This window comes from Myxine glutinosa, chromosome 4 (genome assembly GCF_964187855.1).
Source record: "Myxine glutinosa chromosome 4, kmMyxGlut1.1, whole genome shotgun sequence".
In the NCBI taxonomy this organism is placed as follows: Eukaryota; Metazoa; Chordata; class Myxini; order Myxiniformes; family Myxinidae; genus Myxine; species Myxine glutinosa.
The window spans coordinates 158,306,966-158,323,233 of NC_136264.1; the positions used below are offsets into that span (position 1 = coordinate 158,306,966).

Sequence of the window (16,268 nt, forward strand, 5' to 3'; positions counted from 1 at the left end):
ACACCCCAAAGAAAAGTAACATTAAAAAAATCACAGCGTGCCAGTGACTCGGGCCGACATCCACGCGGAAACCAAATATCCAAGTGTTATGAAAATAGAATACAAGAAGAACCAATAAATGAAAAAGGCAACACACACCATACTTTGAGGTACAGAAGTCTTCTTTTCAAACGCGCAAGGCTCCAGTTGCTCTTCTAACTTATTGCTCTCGAAAACAAATGAGTCTGGCCATGTAGGGGTGGTGTGTAATTATTACTCATCACATACATCAGAGCAAATGACAAAAAGATGACAATCCCCAGGGGAATTTTTAGCAAGTAAACTTTAAACAAATGAGTACAATGATTCAACATCCGAAACAATCTCATTTGGTTTGGGGCTTTCCCTCCTTCCCAGCAATGAAACAGGAAGCACGTGGTTAAACGGGCGACGAGTCGCAGGAACGTTTATGAAGCAGAGACTGGTGTTTCAACACTAACCGTTGGTCGTGGAACAAACAGACTCTCGATTCTGCTGGGGGGGTTCGTCACGAGGAGGTTTCTTTAGAAGAGAATTTTCCTGCTTGAGGTTATCCACTAACTTCTGCAGTTTCAACACTTCCACTTGCGATTCACCAAGAAAGGTTCCTTAAAAAAAGAAAGAATGATGCCTTGAAGACAAGCTCTGAAGGCCACGACTTCAACAACTCGTATAACTTAAATTTGGATTCTATGAATCAAAAGCAAATGAGTACATGGGGGTTTCTAAAAGGCTTTTTCAATAAGGGGTCGAGGAAGGTGCTGGAATTGTTCTCCTGAATGTCCAACATTCCAAAATTTCTTTTTTTGAAACTCAATCTCATTTCATTTAAAAAACAAACATCATATCTTCATATTTCATTCATCATAAAAGGTAGACATGTTTTAGGTAAATAAATTGCTTACCCAAGTTGGTGCAACATGTCAGCTTTTGTTTGAGATCTTTGTTTTCACTCAGCAGCTTTTCGTAACGCAATACGTGAGGCCATGGCAAATCTAGTAGTTAATAAATAATACAAATAAAACAACACAGGAAAAAATTACAAAACTACAACAATCAGGATTGAACACCTCACAATGCAGAGGATTGGCATGGACACTGACACACACACACACACACACACACACACACACACACACACACACACACACACACACACACACACACACACGACGACGACACGACGACGACACACGACACACACGACGACACACACACACACACACACACACACACACACACACACACACACACACACACACACACACACACACACACACACACACACACACACACACACACACACACGGGGACTCACACACACAAAGTAATGTTGATATAAACAAAGCATTAAACGTTTCACAACATCGACCGGAGGACCACCTGCACCAGCAGCTTGTTAATGGGAAGCTAAAACAAAGAGCACACCCATGACTTGCCAGCGCTGGTGGATGACTTGGACACCGCCATGACCATGGGCAACCACAACGTGGGAGGAGCGACCGTCAAGTCAATAAGGAGAAACAAAAAGCTGGTGAAGAACACCGAAAAGGGGCGATATCCCCTACGTTTCACGGCTTGGACCCTTTGTACCCACTTCTGCTCGAAGGGAAACAACGTTCTTTGGGGAAATCAGATCGGAGCTCCACTCGCCCAAAATATCCACCTCACCGGGAAGAGCGCAGCTCACCGAGCAATTCTGGACGAACAATCGAGCGGCCAAGCCCACGTACTCGGACAGGAAGGCAAACACTGCACACACCTGTAATTTCGCCATCTTGGGCCGGGTCACAAGCAGATGTCGTGTCTGGAGCTCTCCCCGTCCCGAAGTCTCCACCACACGACTCGAGTAAAACAGCGGAAGCCATTTTCCCAAGCGATGTAATGGCCCCTAGCACGACAGCACCGACAAACTGCTCTCACAATCTGACGCTTCCGTATAACGATGAGCAAGCTTCTTCCTGAAAAAACCCTCTTTTCCTACAAATCCCCTTTTGGGTTTTCCTACGAATCTACAAATGACTAATCCACATTTTAAAGTATTTATACTGCAAATACCAAAGGAAAGGAATAATAATCTCTTCACATTTGCTCCATACTGTACTTTGTAAATGAGGGAATTTTATCAGACATGACGTCACTCGTGTTCTGACGATGGCAATATTCATATACATTATAATTTATACGCATCAACATCACCACGTAAAAAATATAATTGAAACAGCAAACTTGACGGCTCTCTACTGTCATTTTCAGAAGCAAAACTCATATTACGTTTTAATGAATATTTAACTATAACATCGCAAGTCGATTCAAGTAAAAAAAAAAAAAATCACGATCAGTACGCACTGCCGCTCACTACACTGCTGTAGCTTTTACAGATGTGTAACTCTAAGGCTTTGAGTATGTGCAACAGTACCCTTTATTATACAGACGTCACAGCAACGCGTCATCAGTCCCTCATTAGCATATGTATGAGCTGTACTTCCACAACAGTATGACTGTATGTCACGTGACGTTACTACACACCAGTGTATCCAGTCTAAATGGTGTCTAATGGGCAATGACGATACACCCAGTCTAATGGGTGTCCTCCGTTGGCAAGCGGCTTCCTTCCCGCTTGATTCAATGCGCTCCAGCAAGCAGTCAAACGGAACGGAGCGCTCGGCACCGCTTAACAATATGGCGGTCTACTTGGAAACACTGCTATCGTGGTACTCGGGCAAATGCTGTTTTACTCGATCCTCCTGTGACAGGTTCTACAAACAAATGGAATGTGTTTAACAGCTACAGATTACGAGGAAGAGGGAACTGAAAAAGAAAGAACTGAGGAGTCAGGAGAGGCCTCCTGTCAAGTTTATCTCTCATCTGTACTCTCCACTGTGCATTTTGATTTGGGTTTTGCATGTTTTATATCGTGAACAATTCTGATGAAAAGTAGATGCAACAATAACATGAAAATTACAACAGAAAAGTGGAAGCAGCAATAATATGAGAATTACAACAGAAAAGTGGAAGCAACAATAATGTAAAAATTACAACAGAAAAGTGGAAGCAACAATAATGTGAAAATTAAACAGAAAAGTGAAAGCAACAATAATGTGAAAATTAAACAGAAAAGTGAAAGCAACAATAATGTGAAAATTAAACAGAAAAAGTGGAAGCAACAATAATGTGAAAATTAAACAGAAAAGTGAAAGCAACAATAATGTGAAAATTAAACAGAAAGTGGAAGCAACAATAATGTGGAAAACAAGTATGAAATGCACGTTTCAATAATGCTAGCAGCTACAGAGTACCCACCCTCCAGGTGGTGAGAGTTTGCACATTACTTGCTTTAAAAAAAAAAAAAAAGGAGGCCTGTATATTGCAAGAAGACTCTTTTCATGTTTGTGTGGAGTGTCTTGAAAGGAGTCTCATGCTTCTAAAGGGTTTAAGGTGTCCAAATGGTCTGAAAGTGGTCTAAGAGGTCAAAGGTTCTATATGGGGTCGAGAAGGGTCTTACGGGTTCTAAGGATCTGAAGCTTATGTTCCAATAGTAGTTAGGGTCTAAGGTATCTAAAAGGTCTAATGGGTTTAAAGGATCTATAGGGTGTCAAGGGGTCTGAAGAATGTGAATTATTATATTGTAGCGGCTACCGCTGGGTTTACACAATCGCCTTGCACCTACCAAGGACGCCGAGCGATCACCATGCCGGGCTCGTCCAGGACGCCCGGGCACGCCCGCGCTCAACTTGCCAGGCCTTGGCCGGGACGCCCGGGCATGCCCGGGCACGCCCGGCCACGCCCGCTCTCGACTTGCCAGGCCGCGTCCGGGACGCCCGGGCATGCCCGGGCATGCCCGCCCTCGACTTGCCAGGCCGCGGCCAGGATGCCCGGCCACGCCCCCTCTCGCCTTTCCCGGGCAAACGCTCCGGGATAATGTGTGTATATATATTGCTGCCCGATAAACGGGCTTTTCAGAGTACCCGAGTTGTTTTGTGACAATAAAGAAACTCGGACGAATTCCAGCTTTTTGTCGCGTCCATTCTTCCGACTACGTGGGAGCACAGCTCCTTCATTTGTGACCTACCGACATGGACACGGCAGTTGCCCTTAAACTGCCTACCTTCTGGGAGGCTCACGCGGCGGTTTGGTTCGCCCAGGCGGACTCCCTGTTCGCCCTGCGAGGCATCACGGCCGACGACACCCGCTTCCACCATGTGGTAGCAGCGCTCGGTTCAGCCACCGCGGCCCGCGCCCTGAGCCTCCTCGAGAGCCCGCCAGCCGCAGACAAATACGGCGCGATTAAAAAGCTCCTCCTCGACGCTTTCGCCCTTCCATCGGCGGAATGCGCACGGCGCCTGCTCGACCTGCCCGAGCTCGGCGACACGCGCCCGTCCGAGCGAATGGACTACATGCTTTCGCTGCTCGGCGAGCACTCTCCGGCATTCCTGTTCCGGGAGCTGTTCCTCCGTCAGCTGCCTAGCCCGGTACGCCTCGCCCTGGCGAGCACGACGATCACGGATCCCCGCGCCCTCGCCAGGGAAGCTGACAAGATCTCCACGGCAGGCCAACGCATTGCAGCAGCGACCTGGGGCCCACTGCCATCCGACGCAATGCCCATGGCGCCCGAGCACCCGGCACGGTCGACGACCGAACGGCCGACGCAATTGGCGGCCGCAACACCGAGCCGATCACCTCCAGCACGACGACCGGGGCCTCCACCTGACCAAGCGTGGTGTTACTATCATGCCAGGTTCGGACAGAAGGCCCGGACATGCCGACCCCCGTGCACCTTCGGCAGGCCGGGAAACGGCCGGGCCGGCGTTCATTACCAGCCATAAGCGCCGGCCACACGGGCAACTTACTTTTCATCACGGACAAAGCGTCTGGACGGCGCTTCCTGTGCGACACCGGCGCCCAACTGAGCGTCATACCCACTTCCGATCAGGACAGGCAGTCCGCGGTTTGCGGCCCCTCCTTGGTGGCGGCCAACGGATCGGCCATCTGCACCTTCGGCCCGCGCAACGTCACCCTCTGCTTCGGCGGCCAACACTTTGCTTGGACGTTTGTAACCGCAAACGTGCCCATGGCTCTGCTAGGCGCCGACTTCCTCTGCGCACATGGACTGCTGGTGGACGTCCAACGGCGTCGCCTCATCAACGCCGAGACCTTCAGCTCCCTGGTATGCACATTGAGCAGCTCCGCTCCGACCGAGCTGGCATGCGCCCTCCCGGCGGCGAACGAGTTTGCTCGCCTGCTCACGGAGTTCCCGGCCCTCACGCGGCCGACGTTTTTGGCTGTCGCAGTACGACATGGGATCCAGCACCACATACCAACCACGGGCCCGCCGGTCTACGCCAGAGCCCGCCGCCTCGACCCAGTCAAGCTCGCCATGGCCAAAGCCGAGTTCGACGCTTTGGAACACCTCGGCATCGTGCGGCGCTCCGATAACGCGTGGGCTTCGCCACTACACATCGTCCCAAAATCAGGGGGCGGCTGGCGCCCATGTGGCGACTACCGCCGCCTTAACGACGCTACCACCCCCGACAGGTATCCGATCCCGCACATCCAAGACTTCTCCGCCCGTCTGGCAGGACGGGTCATTTTTTCAAAAATCGATCTCATACGGGGATATCACCAGGTACCTGTCAGGGCGGCCGACATCCCTAAAACGGCCGTCATCACGCCGTTCGGCTTATTCTAATTCCTACGGATACCGTTTGGCCTCAAGAACGCGGCTCAGGCGTTCCAGCGCTTGATGGATGGCGTGCTGCGTGACCTGCCGTTCCTCTTCGTTTACCTGGACGACATCCTCGTCGCCAGCACGTCCCGGGCCGAGCACCTCCTCCACCTCCGAACACTGCTCGGGCGCCTCAGCGAGCATGGCCTCATCGTCAACCCGGCCAAATGACACTTCGGCACGACGGCCGTTGATTTTTTCGGCCACCACATCACCAAGAACGGGGCCGTGCCGCTGCCAACCAAGGTCGAGGCCATCACCACGTTTCCGCGTCCCCGCTCCATAAAGGCCCTGCAGGAATTCCTGGGAATGGTGAATTTCTATCACCGCTTCGTGCCCCGCGCTGCTCAACTCATGCGGCCCCTCTACGAAGCCCTCCGGGGCAAGCCGGCCAAGCAGGACATCGTCTGGTCCGCAGCAATGGACGCGGCCTTCCAAAGCTCAAAGCAGGCCCTCGCCGACGCAACACTGCTCGCTCACCCGGTGCTCAACGCTCCCATCGCCCTCACCACGGATGTCTCCGACTACGCGGTGGGCGCCGTACATGAGCAATGGGTGAACGGGGTTTGGCAGCCACTCGCTTTTTTCAGCCGGCAGCTCCGGCCGAACGAGCTCAAATATAGCACGTTTGACCGTGAGCTCCTCGGTCTACACCTGGCCGTTCGCCATTTCTGCCACCTCCTGGAGGGCCGACCCTTCACGGTGTTCGTCAACCACAAGCCGTTGGTTTACGCAATGGCCAAGGTCACGGAGCCGTGGTCGGCCCGCCAACAGCGCCACCTCTCCACCGTGTCGGAGTTTAACACGGACATCCGGCACGTCGCCGGCAAAAACAACGCCGTGGCCGACTGTCTTTCTCGGGCCAGCGCGAACGCGGTCCACCTCGGCGTGGACTTCGCGCTTATGGCGGCGGACCAAACCACCGACACCACGGTGCAAGCCCTCGGGCGGCGGACACGGGCCTCCACCTGGCCGCCATCCCCTTCGCGGACACTGTCCTGCTCTGCGACGTCTCCCAAGGCCAGCCTCGCCCCATCGTGCCCGTTACCTGGCAACGCCGCATCTTCGCCTCCCTCCATGGCCTTTCCCACCCGGGCCGGAAAGCTTCCCAGAAGCTGGTGTCGGCGCGATTCGTCTGGCACGGCCTTCGACGGGACGTCCACGATTGGACCAGCACCTGTACAGCCTGCCAACAGGCCAAGGTCCACCGACACACCCAGGCCCCGCTGGCACCTTTCACCGTGCCCGAACAACGTTTCGAACACGTCAATGTGGATCTGGTGGGCCCCCTCCCCCTATCACAGGGGTTCACACACCTGCTCACCATGGTGGACAGGACCACCAGGTGGCCAGAGGCCGTTCCCCTTGTCTCCAACACCACCGCCGACGTGGCGCAGGCTTTCATCGCCACCTGGGTCGTCTGCTTCGGCGCACCGGCGGAAATCTCGTCGGACCGCGGACCGCAGTTCACCTCCGAGCTGTGGGGCGCGGTCGCCCGCAACCTGGGGGTCAAGCTCCGCCGTACTACGGCCTACCACCCCCAAGCCAACGGGTTGTGCGAGCGATTCCACCGCTCCATGAAGGCCGCGCTCATGGCCGGCCTTCAAGACGGCGGTTGGGCCGACCGGCTGCCGTGGGTCCTTTTGGGCCTCCGCACGGCCCCCAAGGCCCCGGGCATCCACCCCCGAGCTTGTCTACGGCCAGGCGTTACGCGTCCCGGGCGAATTCGTGCCCGACGCTACCAGTCCCTGGTCCGCAGCTCACCAGCGCTCGGACCTCCAGGAGGCCGCCCGACGGTTTGCCCCCGTGCCAACATCCCACCATGGTGACCCCCAGTCCTACGTCCCCTCAGCGCTTCGCACAGCGCAGTACGTTTTTGTGCGTCATGACGCACATCGGGGGCCACTCCGGCCGCCGTACGACGGGCCCTTCCGGGTCCTGCGACGGGACGACAAGTCATTCGTCATCGACATCGGCGGCAGGTCGGACCGGATTGCGGTGGACCGCCTCAAGCCGGCGCACGTGGACATCGACCAACCGCCACGGTTGGCCCTTCCGTCGCGGCGAGGCCGCCCCCCCCGTCCACAGTGCCCCCCACTCGACCGCCCATCACCACACCGGACCCCCCCGCCCCCCCCCCCCCACGACCCGCCAGGGGTCGCTTCGGCCGGGTCATCAGGACCCCCCTCAAATTGACCCTGCCGGTGCAAGTCGATTCTGGGGGGACGAGTGTAGCGGCTACCGCTGGGTTTACACAATCGCCTTGCACCTACCAAGGACGCGGAGCGATCACCATGCCGGGCTCGTCCAGGATGCCCGGGCAGGCCCGCGCTCAACTTGCCAGGCTGCGTCCGGGACGCCCGGGCATGCCCGGGCATGCCCGCCCTCGACTTGCCAGGCCGCGGCCAGGACGCCCGGCCACGCCCCCTCTCGCCTTTCCCGGGCAAACGCTCCGGGATAATGTGTATATATATATATTGCTGCCCGATAAACGGGCTTTTCAGAGTACCCGAGTTGTTTTGTGACAATAAAGAAACTCAGACGAATTCCAGCTTTTTGTCGCGTCCATTCTTCCGACTACGTCAGCTCCTTCAATATCTTACTATAATTCACCAAATGTCCGTCCGTCTGTCTGTCTGTCTGTTCGAAGGTACCGCAAAAACAGCTGAACCAATCACAGAGATATTTTGGGTGGATAATCCTGGGATCTCCAGGAGTTAAATAGGCTATTTCGTTTTCCCAATTTCAGCGTTAGTCTCCAGCATTCTCAGGTTTGGACTCCCGCATAATATTCGCGTTTGCATAACGTTCATTGTTTTCATTGTGACGATGTTGTTTTTCCGGGTGCCGCACAAATGGCTGCACCGATCGCTGCACAGCACAGCTGCACCGATCGAACTCGGACAACAACAATCTTACATACAGTACTTACAATCCCACGAACCTTGAACGAATCCTTGAACTTACAATCCCACGAGATATGCGGAAAGGACGACCCAAAACCAATATAAACATCATTAAATATCATTCGTATATAAACATCATTAAAAGTAAATAATGACCTTGGCCAAAGTTCAAACGACATTTAATCTCTGCATGAGAGAATTCCACATAGCTATTTGGGTGGTGAATATGCTAACAGATCGCTGTCTCCATCGATCTTGCCAAGGCCGTGACACCTATCGACTCAAAATCCGTGTAACTGTTGATTTGGAAGGTTTTACAATGAAGGAAACATTAACAATGTTGTTAAAAGTTTATTTTGTGATTAATTTGTGATTGGAGTTATGTTTGGAATGAAAAAAGATATATCGAGTTCAAGTGAATGACGATATGCCGTGATGGTTTCTACTTTCTGAACGTGAACTTCGCGGATCGCCATATGCAGATTCGCCACAGTCCCACGATCGATGTTTCCATACATGAACGTACCCGTTTGTTTGCGAATGGGTACGTTTTTCATTGAAGTCCTTCACGAACTTGCTGTCCATGTCTGACGTGCGACTGAAGGTGCTACAGGAATGTGGAATTTATTGGTTTCATGCTTTAGCATTCGCCGTATCTGCATTGCCTGTTTGCTTCTGGCCTCCCACCCGTGCGTAGCACAGGTATCTCCCAAGTACGTAAAATTAAAGGGTCTAAAAGGGCCATTAAACGGCCTCTGCTTCGGTAAGGGATCACGGTTTTTTTCATTTCAGAGTTTTGTTCCAAGGGCTCTTTTCAGGATCGTCACAGAACCCGGATTGCCTCCGGTTGTACTTAATATGTGGTAATATTCCCGGGGATGGTTTTTTAAATCTCAGTGAGGTTCTTCTTTATCATTCCTGTTGCTCCAATTATCACAGGTACAATTTTGATGTTCTTCAGCTTCTGAGATCTCTTGACCTCATTTTTGAAGTCCTGGTATTTGGTCATTTTCTTCATTTCTGCATTGTTTAGGCCAAAATCGCTGGGTGCTGGTATCTCATCATCAATGCTGTCTTTTCCTTTTTGTTCCTGAGTACAATGTCCAGACACAATGCTTTGTTTTCTACATTCACACTTGATGCAATCATCAGGTTGTACGTGAGCATGACGTCCTCGTTTTCAATGATTGCCCTTGCCAATGATTGTGTTTCCATGAGTTTTGTGGTACTGGGATGTTTAAATTTTTGCAGCTATGCCAATGAATCACTTTGCATACTTTGTTGTGCCGTTGTGTGTAAAGTTGTTCTGATAATAGTTTTTTGCATCCCGAGAGCAGGTGACTAGTACTTTCTGTTTCTGTCTTGCAGAATCTACACTTGTCCATCTGGCTCAGTCCCGCCATCTTTTAAAATCCATTGGTGTAGTGTCCTCGATCTTGGGCATTTATTATGATTCATTCGCCGTGCCAGTTGAGCTGACCTCTTCTTAGCCATTCCAATGAGCCTTCTTTGTCTATCCCCACTTTGTCTAATTGTTTTTTGTATTTTCCCTGCTCTTTTGTCATTCTCCCAGTTGTTGATGTATATTTCTTGATATTTATTTTGGTTTATTTATTTTGTCTTTTTTGCTATTATTGGGGCTGTATTTGTTGCTGTTTCATTTTCCTGTGCGGCATCTTCTATTCACACCTGTTTTTGGAAATTATTTGCATGGCGAGTTAGGGATGCTTTTTCAGGTTTGTTGTGTTCATGCGTGTTTACAAATTGCATCTGATAGTCTGTTGAGCATTTCACATACTCAGCTAGTCCTACAATCATTGCTCTGTTCACCTGGTTGAGTTCCATCAGGCCGCTCCCTCCTTCTCGTCTTGGCATGTACATTCTCGGGATGCACTTGTTTTTGTAAATCAGTTTGTGGATGGTATGTGAAGTTTGTGGATGAGGCACAGCCACCACAGAGTAGGCCTGCAGCAGCAGCAGCAGAAACCGAGGCCAAACCATGGGTACGAGTACAAGGTAATGAAGCAACCGCTTCTTCTGATCCACTTGACAATACTGATGTCTCTGAAAGTAACTGATGAAACAAGTAACAAATCAGTACCTGCATTGGACGGTATTCAGCCTGCACCCGTTTGTGATGCCAGTGATAATATGGCGGATCGAATCGTTCGCATCAAATCACTTCCGGGTGATGAGAAAAATCAAGTACCGTCGGACCCCGCTATTCGCGGTTCCAGGAATCCGTGTATTTGCGGTTGATAAAATGCGACATGTTTCTCTATTCGTGGAAAAATGTCCCGCAAATTCACGTTTTTTTTTTCTTTTCGAGGCTGTGTTCCACGAAATCGCGGATTTTTCCCCCCTATTCGTAAACATGTTCTGCGAATTCGCGGTTTTTCAGGGGTGCAAAAAAAATTCACGAGCCGTTAGGTTGACACATCTTTTATAAAAAATGTATACACACATTTACAGTATACACACATTTTATACAGTACACATTTTTATAAAACCGATCTTTTACCAGCCATGCATAAAGCAGTTGGACATACACAAAAAAAAACTTATTCTACGAGCCACAAGCATAACCTGCTTATACAGTATGGTACTGTACAGCCGTTACATTGACACATTTATAAAATGCATCTTTTTAACCAGCCATGCATAAAGCAGCTGGACGTATCCAAAAAAAAACATCTTATACAAGCCGTGAGCATGACCTGCTTATACAGTACAGTACCATACATTCACTGCTGTGTGCTTTGCATTTTCATGGCTTTGGCGGGCGCAAATTTTAGCCACACTATAAGCAACTTCGCGGGATATCCCACCAGATGTGTAAACAAGTCATCCTCGGTGAATTATGCAATGCAAACGCTTCATCTATCTATAATTCCAGTAATCTCTGTCTGTCTGTCTGTACGTTTGTCTGTGACCGCTGTTTCTCGACAACCACGGGTCCGATATACTTTTAACTTGCCAGGTATATTGCTGGGGACCCGAGGATGTGCCTTTTCAAGGTTTCATATTAATCGGACAATTACTTACCGAGCTATGTCCAAAAAACGATTCAACCAATCAGAGAGCAGCGAACGATCGCGTGTGCCGAACGTGGCGGGCACACTCTGCCTCGGATGGCACATTTGAGAGCGTATTCATTTATTTCACGTTTGCAAACTATGTTGGCGTTAAACTATGTTTTACAACTAATAAAAACGAATTTGCGATTCATTCGCTTTCCTGCGCGTTTGTGCACGCGATGGCGATTTCTTTACCAAACTCCGGAAGCCGTTCGCTTTGGACCACACCATTGCATGTAAATAGAGGGGGGGGATTGTCACCACTCGCAAGCCGTTCGCTTTGGACCAAACCATTTCATGTAAATAGAGGGGGGGGATATAATTTTAGATATAGATATAGTACGGGCATGCCCTAGTTAAATCAATTACAGTTTGCAATTTATGGTAGAGCATCATCAGAGATGTTACACAATGAAAACGCTTCGGGGGATGTTCCATCAGCGACTCAAACATGTCAACCTCTGCAAATTATAGAATGCAAATGCTTCATTGAATCTATTATTGAAATTAGCAGATACGCTTGATACAGCATCATCCGATAACATCATCCACAAACAATGGGCTCCCGGAGATACCCACAATGCTCGCAATCCTACATAATATACAGATTGTGTCCTCGATCTCGATCATTGTTCTCGTCCCGTTGCTTCGACCTGTGGTTGTGACTCGCTCTGCTCATCATTCAATTATGGCTCCCAAGCGCAAGACCAGTACCGGAGATGCGTCAACTACCAAGAGGCAGAAGAAAGTCATGAGCCTTAGCCAGAAATGTAGCTGCTCAACTGCCTTTCGAGAGGAGAGAGTGCTTCTGTTGGCAGGCGTTACGGCATCAACGAATCCACCATTCACTACATACGGAAGAAGGAGAAGACCATGCATGAGAAAGCTTCAGCGAGCACTATATTGAGTACAAAGGTGGTCACCCATGTCTGGAATGTCCACATGGAAAGGATGGAGAAGACCCTCAGAATATGGATCGAGGACAACACGCAGACGAGGGACTTCATGCTGAAAACCATGATGCTGAACCGTTCCCTAAACCCGCTCATCGAGGACGAGTTGGACGCCATTCCAAAGGTTTCCGAGGAGGAGGAGGCAGAGGCAGGCAGAAATGAGGAAGAGGTGCCGAGGTCCAACCTCACAGTCCAGTTCCAGGGTGAGTTGCTGCAGGACACGCGGGCGATTGTCGACAGGGTGCAAGACGCTGACCCAGTTGTGGAGAGGTACCTCAAGTTCAAGAGGGCCTTGGATGATGCGCTGCTCCCGTACAAAGAGGTGCATTGAAATGTTGGGTAATGTATCAGGCAGCTCCCCATCACCCATTTCTTCAGCCCTGCTCCCTCCACCTCAAGATCACCAGCACCCTCCCCCGTGTTCCTCTCAGTATCAGCAGTCTCACCAGTGTCCTCACATACTCCTGGCTTTCCCTTAGTGCATGATTTTGCTGCACCATCATTTGGGTCGCCCTCAAAGTTCAAGGAATTCATAGGATTTCAATTCATCACCATCATCATCATCACCATCATCATCATTTGTAAGTTGTGTATCTTTGTAAAATAGAAATGTTAAACGGTACACGATGGTGTTGTTTGTTTTTTACTTTCACGGTACGGTATGATTATGCTGGTTAAGCACTTTTAATAAACTGTAAGCACATTCCTTCAATAAATTGGAAATGGTACCTGGTGCTGTCATTTTGTTTTTATTTGTAAGCATTTTTTGTGAAACTGTCATCATGTGCATTTGCGGTCGAAAATATTTTAAACTTTAAAAAATTTCCTCTATGAATCAGGATCTGCCGGGAACCTATAACGCATCCCCCCTTTCCCCCATTGAAACAATGCCGCAGCATAAATTCACGAGATTTTCATCGACCTTTGTGGATTTTCGTCGACATTCACGGGTTTTGTCTCGCCATTTCCGGGACTTTCGTCGACCTTCGCTTTGCGGATTGTCATTGACATTCTCGGGATTTGCATCACCATTCGCGGATTTTGCCTCGCCGTTCAGGGTTTGTTCCTCTCTATTTGCGGATTTTCGCAACTCAGGAACCTATCCAACCTTTTTCCATTGAAACAATGCCCTGCTATTCATGGGTTTCGCTATTAGTGGATTTTCCAGGAATGTATCCCCGCGAAAAGCGGGATCCAACTGTACTAAAACGAGCATCACTGCCCACAAAATTTAAATTCCTTGTGTTCCACGGATCAACCGTAAGAGACAAAATTGTTCATATGTGCTGAATTTTCACATGGAGTGGCTCAATTGTTACAAATGGTTGGTTACACTTCTGTACTGGAGGTAGGATGTGTGAGTGAGTTCTGTGTTATGTTCCCTCCTAAAAATGATGAAATCAAGTCATGGGTGCTAACTGATCACCCTTAACCAACCTACTGAAAGCAACTGATGGAGACTGCGTAATGGCGACACACGATTCACAGAACTACCGTAAACAAGCTATGCTTTCTGCAAGTGATTTGATGGAAAATATCCGAAATCCCACACAGAGAATACCACCCTCCCCCTCCCCCAACCCCCCGGCCCCTCTCCATCTTGAAATCCCTGGATCTGCCAGATCCTGCCCCTCCTAGACCAAACCACTCCCTTTGAGACCCTCCCTCCCCCTTACAAATCCTAAATCCCTCCCCCTTCCAAGTTCAACACCTCCTCCGAGGCCACACCACCTCCCAGACGCACCCACTCCCTCTGAGACATTCTCTCCCCCTTCCAAAACCTACACCTCCTCTCATACTCACCAACTCCCTCTGAGACACACCCTCCTACTTCCAATTCCTACACCCCCTCCCCCTTCTAAATCCTGCAACCCACCCCTTCCAAATCCTACACGCTCCCCCATACAAATCGTACATTCCCTCCCCCTTCCAAATCTTATACCCCCTCCCAGTCCCACCCACTCCCTCTGAGAGCCTCCCTCCCCTTCCAAATCCTACACCCCCTTCCAGACTCACCAACTACCTCTGAGACCCTCCCTCCCCCTTCTAAACCCTACAACCCCTCCCCTTACAAATGCTACAACTCCTCCCCCTTCCAAATTTTATGCCCCTCCCAGGCCACCCCCCCCCCCCACCCACTCCCTCTGAGACCGTCCCTCCCCCTTCCAAACCCTACACTCTCTCCCCTCCCAAATTCTACAACCCCTCCCCTTCCCCTTCCAAATCTTACACACCCTCCCCCTTATAAATCCTACACCCCCTCCTAGGCCACCCCCTCCCAGACTCACCCACTCCCTCTGACATCCTCCCTCCCCCTTCCAAATCCTACACCCCTCCCCCTTCTAAATCCTACACCTCCTCCGAGGCCACCCCCCTCCCAGAACTACCCACTCCCTCTGAGACATTCCCTCTCCCTTCCAAAACCTACACCTCTTCCCACACCCACCCACTCCCTCTGAGACCTTCCCTCCACTTTCAAAACCTACACCCCTCCCAGAGCACCCCCCTCCCAAATACATCCCCTCGGTTGCTTCGCTCCCTCACGCTACGGATCCTTTCCATCCCACCACCTTTTCTTCTCTCAATGATGGCAACCACCATACGTTTGAGAAATGGTTAAAATGTGCCCCAAGCTTTGTAAAATAACTTACATTACAATCTCGGTTTTTATAATAACTCCACTTGCGACTCCTTTGCATTGACACAAATTAACAGAGCAAATGGGGTAGTTAGCAGTGTTGCTATATATCAGATTAGTCAATCCCATGCTTCAAGTCCGAGCTCCTTGGTGATCGACGGTACACTTTGTGATGGACAACGACCTGAATGCAAATCACCAATCTGACAGTTTAGATTTGGGTCGGGAATCGAACCAAGACTACACATCTCAAAAGGTAGTTTCGCCATCTCTGCCGACAATGTGGTGATGAGAATGAATATCAAATTTTGAAACATTTTTCAACACAAATGGGACGATGAGTGTACACCTATACATTCAGGTTTGGCATTCTCAAATCAAGAAATAAATGGATAAATCAAGAAATAAATGGATAAATCAATGACTAAATAAACATTCACAATTAACAAGACCAGAAACACCATCAGCCGTCAATATGCTGTTTTTACGAACACGAAATTAATGAAAAAGTGAAAAAAGTTTCGTTGAAATGTCGGTAAAGCCATAAGTGAAGGAAGAACACTATACCTGCAACGATCTCGTGACGCAAGTGTGACGGGTATTTTTGTTCAGGGAAAGTCCCTTGCCTGCCAGTGGGTGGGACTACTGGCCATACTGACTCCTGATAGGCTGAAAACAATATTCAGCTGGTGTTGAAAAATAAGGTATGTGAGGAACTTCGACGCATAAGGAAGTGATTAATTGTTTCCTACCCCTCTCTGCTTTGCTATCAAGTTACCTACAAACTTTGCGACGTCTTACAAACATGACTCTTCGCCCCACTATCAGCCAGGTGTTGGCTTCACGGTTAAAGTGGCTGGCTTGAGATCTTAGGGTCTTGAGTTTGAGCCACTGTTGTGTGTCGTTGAATTAACACCAGGTGGGTTGACTCAGCCTGTCGTCCTTCCGAGG

General features: G+C 49.9%; 1 protein-coding gene across 1 annotated transcript in view; it reads right to left on the reverse strand.

Annotated features, from left to right (window-relative positions):
* Positions 1-15,905, reverse strand: part of LOC137412487 (TNFAIP3-interacting protein 1) — a 67,284-nt gene extending 51,379 nt beyond the window's left edge. The window contains exons 1-5 of the mRNA XM_078776659.1: positions 15,885-15,905; positions 1,781-1,909; positions 924-1,013; positions 480-626; positions 139-224 (exon numbers count right to left, since the gene is read on the reverse strand). Coding sequence (XP_078632785.1) covers positions 139-224; positions 480-626; positions 924-1,013; positions 1,781-1,886 — 429 coding nt within the window. The 5' untranslated portion in view covers positions 1,887-1,909; positions 15,885-15,905. The remainder of the gene's footprint in view (positions 1-138; positions 225-479; positions 627-923; positions 1,014-1,780; positions 1,910-15,884) is intronic.
* Between the last annotated feature and the right edge of the window lie 363 nt (positions 15,906-16,268).